Here is a 14,248-nt window from a genome sequence, read left to right on the forward strand (position 1 = left end):
ATCACATTGACAAAAAGTAAGGTTCTTTTCCTTTTTAAAATTCCTTTTAAAATTTAAAATGCACTTTCTAGTCATTTATGAGGATTAAATTGAAACATAATAGTAATACATGACAAAATGCATTGGGAATATTAATAATGTATTGGGAATAATTATATTTGGGAATAATAATTGGGAATAATGCATTGGGAATAATTAATGATGGAATTTGTACATTAGGGACGGGGGGGGGGGGTTACACAAGAAATATTTGGGTGATAAAAGTCGAGAAAGCATTAAAATACGAATTAAGGAAATGTGAAGTAGAGGCCATCAATAAAATTGCCCAAGATTTAGAAGACGCAGCCATAAAGCATAATAGTAAAATATTGGGTACTTGTCTATTATATAAAATACACTCGAGAAGTGAAGTTTGATGAATGCTAATGAAATAAAACAAAATATGATGAAAATACAATGCTTTAGTAACAAAATTATGAAAACCCCCAGAAAGAAATATGAAACGGCCAGAGCACGTAACCTATAATAACCTAACCAAAATACCAACTAAATATTTAATTAAAAAACACCAGAATGTGGTTTCCCAACGAACCGAAGTCTCTTGTTTAGCATAGACAGCGTGAACAACCGGGTATTCGCAATGCAAGTTTCGAGTGTGCTTTATATTTTAGACAAGTACCAAATATTGTACTGGCATGTTAATAAATTGAGAGAGAATAGTCAATCTGGACTTGTCCCAGTTAAAGATCAGAGTAGGGCCACAATTAATGATAAGGAAAGAGTTAAAGAGAGATGGGCAGAATAACTTGAGAATATGCTAAACCATGATAGATTCACAGGAAAAGATATAGAAAAGAATAAAAAATCTGTGATACTTTGGATGTGAAGGAAGGGTGGCCGGCGTTTACCCCCCCCCCCCCCCCCAAAAATACCCCCTTGGAAAATAGTCTTATTTTTTTAATTTCCGTAGGGGGATGGAATTTTGGTACTTGTGTATTATGCGCCACTCACTCAAGTTTACGCTGTGTAAAATTCGAGAACACACCGGTTTTTTTGTTAGTTTCTTAGTTACTTTAGAAAGAAATTTGCGCTATAGATTTTCACATTAGGGGGGAAGGGGTAAGCATAATGGGTCTACATGCAAAATGTGTTTGCTACAATTATTCTTCATATTAGATAGATAGACAAATAAGTGTATTTTAGAGCCAAATATACGGCCATAAATACAATAAAATAACATAAATGAATATAGTGAATGGGGGGGGGGGGGGGGGGGCTGGGTGTTTAACCCCCCCAAAAAATGCCCTCCCATTTTTCTAATTTCCGTAGGGGGGAAGGAATTTTGTTACTTTTGTATTATGCACCAATCACTCAAGTTTACGCTGTGTAAAATTCGAGAACAAGCCGTTTTTTTTTTGTTAGTTTCTTCGTTACTTTATAAATAAATTTGCGCTACAGATTTGCACATTAGGAGGAGGGTAAGCATAACGGGTCTGCATACAAAATGTGTTTGGTACAATTATTCTGCATATTAGATAGATAGACAAATAAGTGTATTTTAAAGCCAAATATACGGCCATGAACACAGTAAAATAACATAAATGAATATAGTGGCTGGGAATATTTTAAATAGTTTCCAGGAGATGAAATTTTAAGAAGAAATTTTAAGCTGGGTGAACCTGCAAGAAGTCATATACGAAATTTGTTTTTTTGTATCGTTTTGTCTTGTCCGGTTTAATTTTACGCGTGGAGGTGTTAGGTGTAATGCTACGGGGTAAATCTTCGCCAGGATTGAATTGTCCAGAGGATATTTCTATGGGGAGGGCATTTTTTGGGGGGTTAAACACACACACCCCATTTACTATATTCATTTATGTTATTTTACTATGTTCATGGCCTTATATTTGGCTTTAAAATACACTCATTTGTTTATCAATCTAATATGCAGAATAGTTGTACCAAACACATTTTGCATGCAGACCCGTTATGGTTATCCCCCCCCCCCTAATGTGCAAATCTATAGCGCAAATCAAGGAGGCACACTTGTGCCTCTATAAAGAGGCGACCCACCACAATGTTAAGAGATTTCAGGTCCTAGAGGTCGCAGAGAGACGGAGGTAATCGCATTTTGTAGCCCAAGCTCAAACTAAGAAACTTGCAAAATTTCATCCTCCTCCGACTTTATCTTCATGGGGTAAACTGGGCCGGAAGTTTGGACCCTCCCACCACAGCCCCCCTTCAACGTTGTCCGATTTGGCTGAAATTTAGAGGTTAAGCTTTCCTAGGGCCCGGGAGCTTATCCTCGAAATTTCAGCTCAATCCGATCACTCCTTCCCTGTTTTCAAAAAACCAAATATAGCCACTTAAAATTCATCATCATTTCTTTTTTTTCTTAGCCACGCCTACAGGCCACAGTTGGCAACGGATCCGGTTGAATGAGGACTCATTCGAAGCAGAATTCGACCTGTTAGGGCCTTTTGATATTTTCAGACCGAAAAAATTATCCCCCAAATTTACATTTACGAAAAACCTTAGTTTTTTTCAAATAATACACATAACCCGGTTAGACCTGCTTTGTTATGAAAATATCTGCGCGTCAATGTTCATAACAAAGCATGTCTAACCTGTTTATGTGTATTATTTGAAAAAAACTACGTTTTCTAAAGAGTTAAAGAGGCTGAGTTACAAGGTCAACCCTTAAAACGTAGAGGGATTTGGAGGCACAGTTGGGGGGGCTGTTAAAGAGGCTGAGTCACAAGTTCGCACGTTAAAACGCACAGGTATTCGGTGGCACCATGTACGCGGTTTTTGGAGGTTACAGTAATTAAAAGACTTAACACAATAAGGATCACGCGCGGGGTGTTGGGAGGGGGGCCGCCCCCCAACTTTAACTCCTGACACGATCAGCTAACAGTTAGTCAAGCAATAATAAGTAATAAACTGTACAAAAACGTGCAGAAATTATTTGAAAAAAACTACGTTTCCTAAAGAGTTAAAGAGGCTGAGTTACAAGATCGAACCTTAAAACGTACAGGGATTAGGAGGCACAGTTGGGGGCTGCCGCCCCCCAAACCCCCCGCTTTCGCAGCCTTTAAATAAAAAAACTGTTTTTTAAACTGAAAGTAAGGAGTTACATTAAATCTTAAAACGAACAGAAATTATTCCGTATATGAAAGAGGCTGTGCCCTCCTCAACGCCTCGCTCTTTACGCTAAAGTTTTTATTGTTTAAAAAAAGAGTTGTGAGAAAGTCAAACTTTAGCGTAAAGAGCGAGGCGTTGAGGAGGGCACAGCCTCTTTCATATACGGAATAATTTCTGTTCGTTTTAAGATTTAATGTCGCTCCTTACTTTCAGCTTAAAGAACTTTTTTTTTATTGAATGGCTGCGAAAGCGGGGGTTTGGGGGCGGCAGCCCCCCAACTGTGCCTCCTAATCCCTGTACGTTTTGAGGTTCGACCTTGTAACTCAGCCTCTTTAACTCTTTAGAAAACGTAGTTTTTTTTCAAATAATTTATTTCTAAAGTAACGAAGAAACTAACAAAAAAAAACGGTGTGTTCTCGAGTTTTACACAGCGTAAACTTGAGTGAGTGGCGCATAATACATAAGTACCAAAATTCCATCGCCCAAAGGAAATTAAAAAAATAGAACTAAGATAAAATTTTAAGACTTGTAAAGCCTTATTTTCCACGGGGGGGGTATTTTTTTTGGGAGGGGGGTATTTTCCGCGGGGAGGTATTTTCCGGGGGGTATTCGTCTGGGGGGGGGGGTATTCGCCTAGAACCTGAAGGAAGATTTATTGTGCGAGAAAGAATTGATGATAGTATTACCTTAAATTAGACTTGTCAGCAGTGAAGATAAACCCTGTAGATGCCAGTCAAAGATGATGGTGACTCAGCTCATCAGGGTATTAAAAGGGTTAAAAAATAATAAGGCCCCAGATTCTCAGTGTGGTAAATAAGTTTTTCAAATATGTTATTTGAAAAACTTAGATATAAGTTACCAAAGATTATGGATATGTTTTTTTTTTAAAGGAGAAGTACCTAGCAATTTAGCCCTTCAAAAAAAAAAAATCTTATTTAGCCCTTCTCTGAGAAAGGCAATAAGAATATATGTGGTAATTATTTGTCTGGTTTCTCTAGGAATCAAATTACTTAGTATGACTATGCTTTTTAGACCTAGATATGCTATAGATAAAGTTTTAAGAGAAGAACATTGTGGGTCTAGGAAGAGTAGAGAATGTGCTGACCAAATTTGCACTCTTAGATTAATAACTGAGAAATTAAAAGATTAAAAACTGCATACCAGATGAATACATTAGAAAATTAGTGCAAAAAGCAAGTCATCCCCAAAGTGGGTGTAGTATTATTCTACCTGAATGTATGAACCGCCTATCTAAGCTAATTATTCAATCATTCAGGAGTCTCCAATATAAACTGATGGTAATAAATTGCAGTAGTAAAATACAGATTAATGAAAACGCCCTTTTTGGATGTAATTAGATAAAAATTGTAATGAGAGGGCCAAATTCTTCTTTTCAAAATCTCAACAAGTCCATGTTAAAATCACTAAACTTGTATATTCCATTTTCTTATACGAATGGACGTGAACTTATCATGATAAAACTTAATTTAGAAAACTGAGTAAAAAAGAAAAGAAGCAAACGCAGCTTATAGTACTTAATCTGGGCAATAAATCTGGGTAATAAATAGATACTGGGCAATAATAATCTGAGCAATAAATAGATACTGGGCAATAATAATCTGGGCAATAAGTAGAAACTGGGCAATAAATAGAAACCAAAATCAACGCCCTCATGCTTTTGTTGTCGTCATATAAACAAAAAATTTCAACACGGAAGAAATAGCCAGGTCTTGTTCTATACTGTTCCCCCTAAGCATTAAATGTAAACTAATAAAAAATGAGGGCAAAGCTGTGATTAAGCTCAATCATTATCAATAAATTTAATTTAAAACCAACAAAATCATCAAAAAGATTACAATGGTCAAACCAGGTTTTGTTTGTCAAGTGTCTACCTAATTTAGGAGTACTTCAACAAGTACATAATACCTCAATAAGGTTAATGTAAGAAATGCGTCAATAAGATAAGGATAGTGTGAAAAAATCACTAAGATCGAAAATTAAAGGAAACGATCATGTGTATAAAAACAGTCAGAATTCTAGAATAAATGATCATCTGAGTAATTTCATAGGTCTGTCCTTTGTTAGGAAAAAAAAGCATGCTTTCCCACCTTTCCCAAACCTCTTTGTCCCGTCCAAGAGCCTAAAAAAAAAAAAAAAAAAAAAAAAAAAAAAACAATAACTTTAAAAAAAATTACAGGCAAAGCCTTACTACTTAAAGTGTGCTGCAACTACAAATGTCAAAGAGTTACAACATATGGGTCACAAATTAAAGATATTGACCTATCCTGGCATCAAAGAGTTACATCAAAATGTCATCATGTCAAAATGTCATCAATTTGACATCAAAATGTCATAAGAGTTACAACATATGGGTTACAAATTAAAGATATTGACCTATCCTGGCATCAATACAAAATGGAGACTTTATGTCCCTTTCCTTTCACTCTTTCCAGTCCTCTCCCTCTAATTGAGATTAAATTTCGTTCCCCTTCACTCCTTCTGTCACTCAGCTAAGTTTGACTAGTTAACATGACATCAATATAAAGATTTTTTTCTTATTCCCTCCCTCCCTATGCTCTATCCCTTTAAATGAGGTTAAATTTAATTACCAGCATTGTAAATGTCTTCCCAGCACTTGTTGCTCCATATGTGAATATTAATGCATCCTCTCCATGTAAAAAATCGGTTACAGGCTCTAAAACGGTCTTATCAAATACTTCTTTCTGCTTGGTCGTATCTGGAAGCACTTCACTGAAGTTGAACCGATTTATTCTTTGCTTCCCTTGTGACTGAATCGAAATTTCATTCCCTTGTGTTTGAAGGCACTTTGATTTGATTTCATTGGTTGGTCTGATTCTGACAAATACCTATAAGCATAGTAAAAATACACATCAATCTTTGTGATACTATTTTTTTAAAGATGAATTTGAGGGTTAAATCGGATTAAAATTGAGCGTAGGAGTGTAAAAACTATACAACATATATAAATTAAATCAGTCGAAGCCTCGGTGTTTGTCACAGTCCTCTGCAGTACTGGGAAGTGGTGGTCAGAAATTTTTCCCACAAGCGGTTGGGAGGTCGGCCTCTTGGGCAAGACGAATTAATTCTTCCTTCAAAGGCGATTTTGGGTAGTTGGGCTGGGGACATACGCTGAACATGTCCTAACCATCGAATGTGTTGGAGTGGGATGGTCTGTATGATGGTTTAAGGACAGTTCAAGGAGGACAGTAGCCGTTCGTTTGATACTCTGTTTAGTTAAGTAATGGCAGTAAGCTTTCGGAGCGATGTAGTTTCGAAAGTCGTCAGTGTGATGACAAGAATTAAAAGTCTTTCCCACCACAAGTGGGAAATTGGGTATTGACCTTCAGGAGGCATACATAAGGCCCAAACCCTTACTTTTATAAAATTTGGCACTTCAGAAAGTTCTCCTGATGCGAAAAACTTTAGGGTCGCTCCTCAATGATTGCAAAACAACATAACCAGGACATCACTTCTTACTTTCAACCTTGTTTTGTCAAGATCAAATAAATATTTCTGGTGCATATCCTTCTGACAAGGATTTGAGACGCCCTTATAAATGTTGGATTGGATATGAACCCCAAAAAAGACAAACACAGATTTGCTCTTCTTACTACTGATTATGGGTAGTTTTTGGTATACCATAACCCACTCTGGTAGATCATATGATGACAAAAATTTGGGTCCCCCCCCCCCCAAAAAAAAAGACCTGAAACACCGCAAACCTCCAAAAAGAATAGCTAATGAAACTTAAATGAAATCCATCAAGCATAATTTTGTTTTGCTGCATAAGAAAATCAACCGAATTCATGCTTTTTACCATACTTTAGTATGTTACAATTTACCCACCATAGATAAAAAAGTAAGTAAGTATGAAGGCACTAGACCCTTAAGGTCCAAACCGGCGGTGCTCATCTCCGTTTCGTGGCCCTTCAGCCAGGAGTGGTGCCCTTCCTGGCTGGCATCTGTGGTGGGCCTTCCTGGCTGAAGGGCCACCATAGATAGTTCTAGGTCAAAGGTACTAATGGAAGAGAAGGAGAGGTGGGAGGCCGATTTCTCCTCCAGATTTTGAAAAAATAACTTTTTTTGTTATTTTCGGTGAAAAACATCTTTCTTTGGAAACAACAAAATAACAACAAATTTGCTCCCCCTCCATTCCTAGATTTTCCTGAATTTGTGAACATTTATTATGTTCTGCTATAGATAAGGGCCAAATGTATGGACAATCCTTTTTATAACAAGGATGCTTACTGAGACATATTGGAGCAGCATTTTTTTCCAACAAACTGAAAAATTTCAATGCAGAGAAACAACATTAATGTAATTTGGTTATAAAGCAGCATCAGGTAGAATCTCAGCTGTTGTTGCTTTATTTATGCTTGGTAGGATCCAGCACACCTAAAGTGAAGTCAATTGAACTGTAGAACAAAAAACAGTGCACATATAAAAACATCATAAACACTGACCTCAGTAAACATTAGTGAATAGACAAAGGTATTGCTGGCCTACACTAGCAAACCTAGACATGGAAAGAGTGGAGCTGAAAGGACGAGCATTGATATCAATTTGGGGGAACTGTCCCATAGATTTTGAACAAAACATTTTTTTGGGGGGGGGGAGGAATTTCAAAGAAAATGCGTCTTTTGGTAATTTTATTGAAACAGATTAAAAACCCAGGTTTGCCCCCCCCCCCAAAAAAAAATAAAAAATTGGTGAACTTACACCACAAGGGACATGGGCCCAGGGGCTCTGCTTTGTGTCCTCTAATAATAAAGATTCAAATCCGTAGAATGAAACATGATTTTCAATGAAATTTTTAGTGCATTTTTATTCAAAATGATGTTTTTATGTAAGCCTTAGATTTGTAATCACAAAGCTAAAGAATACCACATTTGATAGAAGCCAAGCATTACTTTTGAGCAGTATTAGACTCAAATTTATAATCAATCTAGTTGAGGGAGACTCAATTAGCTTTGTGATTCAGGTAAGATTATGTTAATCACAAAAATATTTCAGAAACAACAACTAAGCCTGAACAAGGTGTTCCCATTTGAATTTTTGTGAGGGGAGAAGGGGTCTAAAATATATAAAAAAAAAAAAAAATTTCAGGTTGCGATGTCAAAGCTTTTCAAGGCATGTCAAACAACCCCACCCCTTCCATCTTTGTGCTGCAGAATGTGCTTCTCTATTTCAAACTAAGAATATTTCTGCAATTTCTGTGTGTATGGATGTATGATCAACCACCCATCCCCAATATAAATAAAGCTGAAAAAGCAGAAATAAATACGAAAAGAAACTAAAAATATGGGGACTATGGGGACTTCAGGAAAAATTCGAACTTGTGTTTTAGAAGTTAAACACGACTCAATTTTGAGTTCCACAAGAGCTGAAAATGTAAAACAAATCAAGGGAATAAAGGACAAAGCACCCATGGTTCCCCTCACCCCTCCCTTCAAAAAGCCAAAAATTTGAAGTTCCCTCAGTTGTTCTAAAGATAATGCTGAGACGTCTTATTGATAACCCACATACATTTTGTGCCTTTTGATTTAATTTTGAAGCAACACAAGCTTTCTGCGAAATTTCTTTATACCCTATTCTAGTCCAAAGACATCCCGCCTGGATATCTTGACAACATGGATGCACTTAAGTTACTTTAATCTAGTCCAAAAGTAGCAGTAGTAGGAGCAGAAGTAGCAACATACGTGGTAGTAATATTGGTAGTTAGCCCTGGGAGTTTCAGCAAAATACCCTAAGCTGTTACTCGGATATTGCAGATACACCTCTTTGATAGCGCAGGTATATATAGTTTGTTTTGATTCAGTTCAACACTGCCCTCACTGTTCTCTGAAAGTTTAACTAATACTCTTAGCATTAACAATAGTAGTAGGCATAGTAGAGGAAGTAATAGTAGAAAACATGTACAATGATTGAAGCCAAGCCATAACCTAATACCCTAAGTAGTATTAGTGATAGCAGCAGTAGTATCAGTAGTAATCAGTAATAGTAATCAAATTGTGCCTTTTTGGTCTATTTCAAAATCCCCTCCTCATACCCTGATAGTTTCAATTCCCCACTTTAAGCCATTTCTGAGATATTGCTAATATTCACTATTGATAACCTGCATGCACATAATGTGTTTTGATGTTGCCTAACACCCCCCTCAAGAGTTCCTGAAAGCTCTATATTGATACTATTAGCCTTAGTAATATTAGTATGAATAGCAGTAGTAGTACTACTACTAGAAGCAGTATGCAAATATTGCATTTTATTAGTTCAACTTACCCCTTTACATGCCCTGCAAGTTCTAATCTAATACTCTAACCTGCTCTTGACATGCTGATGATACAACCTTTTGACAACCTGCATACACATAGCATGTTTTCATATAATTCAGCATACTCATCAACATTTCCTGAAAATTTCTCATTAATACCCTTAATTTAAACAGTAGCATTAGAAATAGCAGTAGTAGGCATATAGTATCTTTGGGTGTTCAATATTCTCCTCAACATCAACTTAAAGAGTCAACTTAACACTCTAAGCTGTTCCTGGGATACAGCTGTTATTCCCTTTTAATAACCTGCATCCACATAGCATATTTCAACTTGTCTAACTATCCTCTTCAACATTTCCTGATCACTGTAATACCCCTAGCTTCAGAAGTACTAGTAGCAGACATCATAGTTGTACCAGTCGTAGTAGTAGCAGCAGTAGGCTATGCACATTGTGCATTTTAACTAGTTTAATATTCCCCTTAACATGCCCTGAAAGCTTAAAATTAATACCCTTGGCCTAGACCATTCATGGGATACGGCTGATATACCTTTTAACCAGCAAGCATAGAGTGTGTTTTGACTTAGTTCAAAACTCCCCTAAACACTCCTTGGAACTTTCACTTTTCTACTCTTAGGTTCAGTGGCCTAGTAGTTGTCGTAATAGTAGCAGAAGTAACAGCAGCAGTAGTAGTAGAAGTATGCAAAGAGTGCCTTCTGGTGAGTTCATGTTTCTCAACATGTTCTGAAAGTGTCAACTTAATAGTCTAAGATATTCCTGGGAAATTGACCATACATCTTTTGGGAGCCTGAATGCACACAGTGTGTTTTGATTTAGTTCAACGTCCCCCTAAATGTTCCCTGAAATTTCACGTCAATACTCTTAGCCTAAGTAGAAGTAGTAGTCATAACAGTAGAAATAGTATCATAGCACATATTGCCTTTTGGCTAGTTCAACATCCCCAACAACAACCCGTGAAAGTTCCAACTTCATACTTCAAGCTATTCCTAAGATACCACTGAAACACCTTTTTGAAAACCAGTAGGCACAGTGTAGCCTATTTTGATTCAGTTCAACTTCCCCCTCAATATTCCCTCCCTGAAATCTTCACATTCATATCCTTAGCCTTAGCTATAACAGCATTGACAGTAGTAATGGAATGAATATTACTAGTAGTAGTCAAAAGTTAGATTTGTAGTAATACTAGCACTAGTAGCAGTAGTGGTATGCACATACTGCGTTTGGTCAATTGAACATCCTCATCATCCAGCCCTGGAAGTTTCAATTTATTACTACAACCTTTTGCTATGATAATGCTGATAATCACTTTTGATAATCTGTATGCCCATAGTGTGTTTTAATTTAGTTTAAACTTCTCCCTTAGCGTTTTTGAAAACTTTCACCTTAATAGCCTACCCCTAGTCGTAGTATTAGTCGTAATAGTAGTAGTAGCGGTAGTGGTAGTAGAATAAGTATTAGTAGTAACATCCACATGTTGACTTTTGGTCAACTGAAATCCCCCCTACGCATACCTTGAAAGTTCAAACTTAATGCACTAAGTCATTCCTGAAAATCCCATTTTGACAACCCTCATGCCCATGCTGTTTTAGTTTAGTTTGACTTCCCCCTCAACATTTCCTAGAATTTTCACCTTAACATCCTACTCCTAGGCTTAGTATTAGTTGCAATAGAAGTAGTAGCTGGATTGGCAGCAGTAGTAGTAGTGGTAATAGAATTAGTAGGGGTATTAATATTAGTAGTAGCATGCACATATTGCCTTTTGGTGAATTGATCTGCCCCTTAAGCGTTCACTGAAAGTTCTAAATTAATACACTAAGCTTGTAATTCCAAACTATGGATCACGACACACGTGGGTCGCAAACGAATATTAAGTGGACCGCGGTTGCGAGCATTAATATTGGTAATGCTCAGATTCCGTATCGACGAGTAGAAATTATTTTTTCTAATTGAAATGAAAAAAAAAATACAAGTGTTACCAATATTAATGAAAGACAGTTAACATAAGAAAAATGACTTAAATATTTTTTTTTTTGCTTACATAACTACGCCTGCTTTAGTTTTTTTTTTTACAAAAGTTATTTAAATGGGACGGATGTATTTGTTTCCGATTTTTATTAATTACAGTTTCAACATAAACTTCAGCTTAAGTTACTTTTAATTACAGTGAGTTTGATATATCCAATTTATGTCAGTACTTAGATTGAATGTAAATCAGGCGAAAATCTGGCCTCACATAGATATGAGCTAGTGAAGAGAAGGAGGACTTTCATAGCTTCATCAAACCGGCAAGAATTGTTATAAGCAACTGAAGGCCAGAATTTCAATTTGTCAGTGATGTATCTTCTGATAAATCAATGTGTTCTTCACTTGCTTTTCTTGAGATACTAGTTGGTAAGTCGTCTTGATATTTGATAAGTTGTCAGGGTAAACGTCTAGAACCATCTTTGCCGTGGAGCAGCGATAAATTTTCAATGAATAGTAAACAACAAAGCCTTGAGACATCTGATATTTCTATAAAAAATCTATCGATAACAGTTCGATCCTAAGACCGAGGATTTGAATGAAGGGGTCTGGGTACTCGCTTGATCGTGGCCAACATTACATATCAGAAATTGAATCTATTACAAGAGAATAATACTAGTGATAATAATTATATTTTTAATCCAACAAAAAACTGATAGGCTCAAAAATATAGTACACAAAAAAAGACATAAAACTTCTTCATAATAAATTTTATTGTTAAAAAAATAAGGACATCTTTTGCAGCCAGCGAACTTGGTAGGATACAATTAGGATCCACGGTGCTGTGTGTTGGGTGAGGACCTGCTAAGGTGAGGTTAGCTGAAGATAATCGTATGGTTTCACTCAGCCGAGGAGTTATTTTCATAGTTTTTTGTTGTACGCTGACTGTTCGAACGGCCTTTTCGCTGTTCTATACGCTATTTTTTTGCCATTAAAGTATATTTTACAAGGCCGTGGAGGTATTTTGTATGGTTTTTTTTTTGCACAATGATTTGCCCACTCTTCTTTTTAAATAATCGAGCCATAAGGGACGCTTTGCTTCAGTATATAAATTAAATAAATAAAAAAAGTTTGTTTTAACTGTAAGTAAGGAGCGGCATTAAAACTTAAAACGAACAGAAATTATTCCGTATATGAAAGGATCTGTCCCCTCCTCAACGCCTCGCTCTTTAGGCTAATAATTTTTATTGTTTTAAAAAATAAAGTGGTGAGACAGAGTCAAACTTTAGCGGAAAGAGCGAGGCGTTGAGGAGGGGACAGCTCCTTTCACATACGGAATAATTTCTGTTCGTTTTAAGTTTTAATGTCGCTCCTTACTTTCAGCTAAAAAAAAACTTGTTTTTTTAATTTAATTTCTGAAAGTTTTTGAGTTAATGCAGGTTTTGATTTTGGTTCACCGTACATGAATAATTAAAACGAAATTTACATATTAATTTTACTTTTATGTGGTTAAATGGCTTTCTCGAAAGTTGTTTAATTTTATTTACGAACGTTTTTATTAGTAATAAATATAAGTAACTTACGAATTAACTTTTGTAACGAACTTCTATATTCATATATTTTTAATACGTATATTAGGGGGTTCGCCCCCTAGTCAATACCTCGCTCTTTACGCTAAAGTTGGAATTTTGTTCCAATTCTTTAATAATGACCCCTTAATCACAAAGGCCGTTAATTAGAATTAATAGCTCTTATGAAAGTACTAAAAACTTTAGCGTAAAGAGCGAGGTATTTACTAGGGGGCGAACCCAATCATATAGGTAATAATTTCTGTTCGTTTTAAGTTTTGATGTTGCTCCTTACTTTCAGTTGAAAAACTTGTTATTTTAATTTAATGTCTAATCGTTTTTTTTAATAATGCTGGGAAACCCGGCACCCCCTTCATAGCAATTTCCCTTCCCCCATGAAAACTTCCTCCGTGGAAAGATCCTCCCACATAACCTCCGACCCCCAAACATTGGGTAAAGTTCCAAACTTTTATTCCTCCCACCCTGGGGACTTTGGGGGATTAAGTCATCCTAAAAGACATAGTTATTATATTTTCGACTATGTTGAACAAAATGGCTATCGCAAAATTTTGATCGGATGACTTTGGAAAAAAATGAGTGTGGGAGGGGGCCTAGTTGCCCTCCATTTTTCGGTCACTTAAAAAGGGCACCCGAACTTTTAATTTCCGCTCAAACGAGCCCTCCCACGATATTCTAGGACCACTGGGTTGATAGGATCACCCCTGAAAAAAAAACAAATAAACACTCATCCGTGATCTTTCTTCAGGCAAAAAATACAAAATTCCACACTTTTGCAGATAGGAGTTTGAAACCTCTACAGTAGGGTTCTCTGGTATGCTGAATCTGATGGTGTGATTTTCATTAAGGTTCTATAGCTTTTAGGGGGCTGCTTCCCCCTTTTTTCGAAAATCAGGCAAATTTTCTCAGGCACGTAACTTATAGAAAATTACAATTCTGAAAGCGATAAATAAATTTAAAGAATGCGTAGCACTAAACTTGATGAAACTTATATATTTGAAATCAGCATTAAAATCTGATTCTTTTGATGCATCTATTGATATCAAAATTCCGATTTTTAGAGTTTCGATTACTACTGAGCCGGGTCGCTCCTTACTTACAGTTCGTTACCACGAAATGTTTAAAAACGCTAGAATTTCTGTCACCAATGCACCAAAGATATTGTGACCCGAGCATCTCTTCACTAATGCGAAAACCTTCAACAAGAACGTATGTCTCCATACTTTTAGATGGACCCTTATAATTTA

General features: G+C 36.4%; 1 protein-coding gene across 1 annotated transcript in view; it reads right to left on the reverse strand.

Moving 5' to 3' along the window:
• The window catches only part of LOC148949160 (uncharacterized), a 133,083-nt gene that overhangs the window by 99,663 nt on the left and 19,172 nt on the right, over positions 1-14,248 (reverse strand). Inside the window, exon 2 of the mRNA XM_089093214.1 lies at positions 5,751-6,008. Within this exon, the coding sequence (XP_088949340.1) occupies positions 5,751-6,008 (258 nt within the window). The remainder of the gene's footprint in view (positions 1-5,750; positions 6,009-14,248) is intronic.

Source organism: Artemia sp. Qi Xiang Cuo, chromosome 8 (assembly GCF_049724085.1).
Source record: "Artemia sp. Qi Xiang Cuo chromosome 8, ASM4972408v1, whole genome shotgun sequence".
NCBI lineage: Eukaryota > Metazoa > Arthropoda > Branchiopoda > Anostraca > Artemiidae > Artemia > Artemia sp. Qi Xiang Cuo.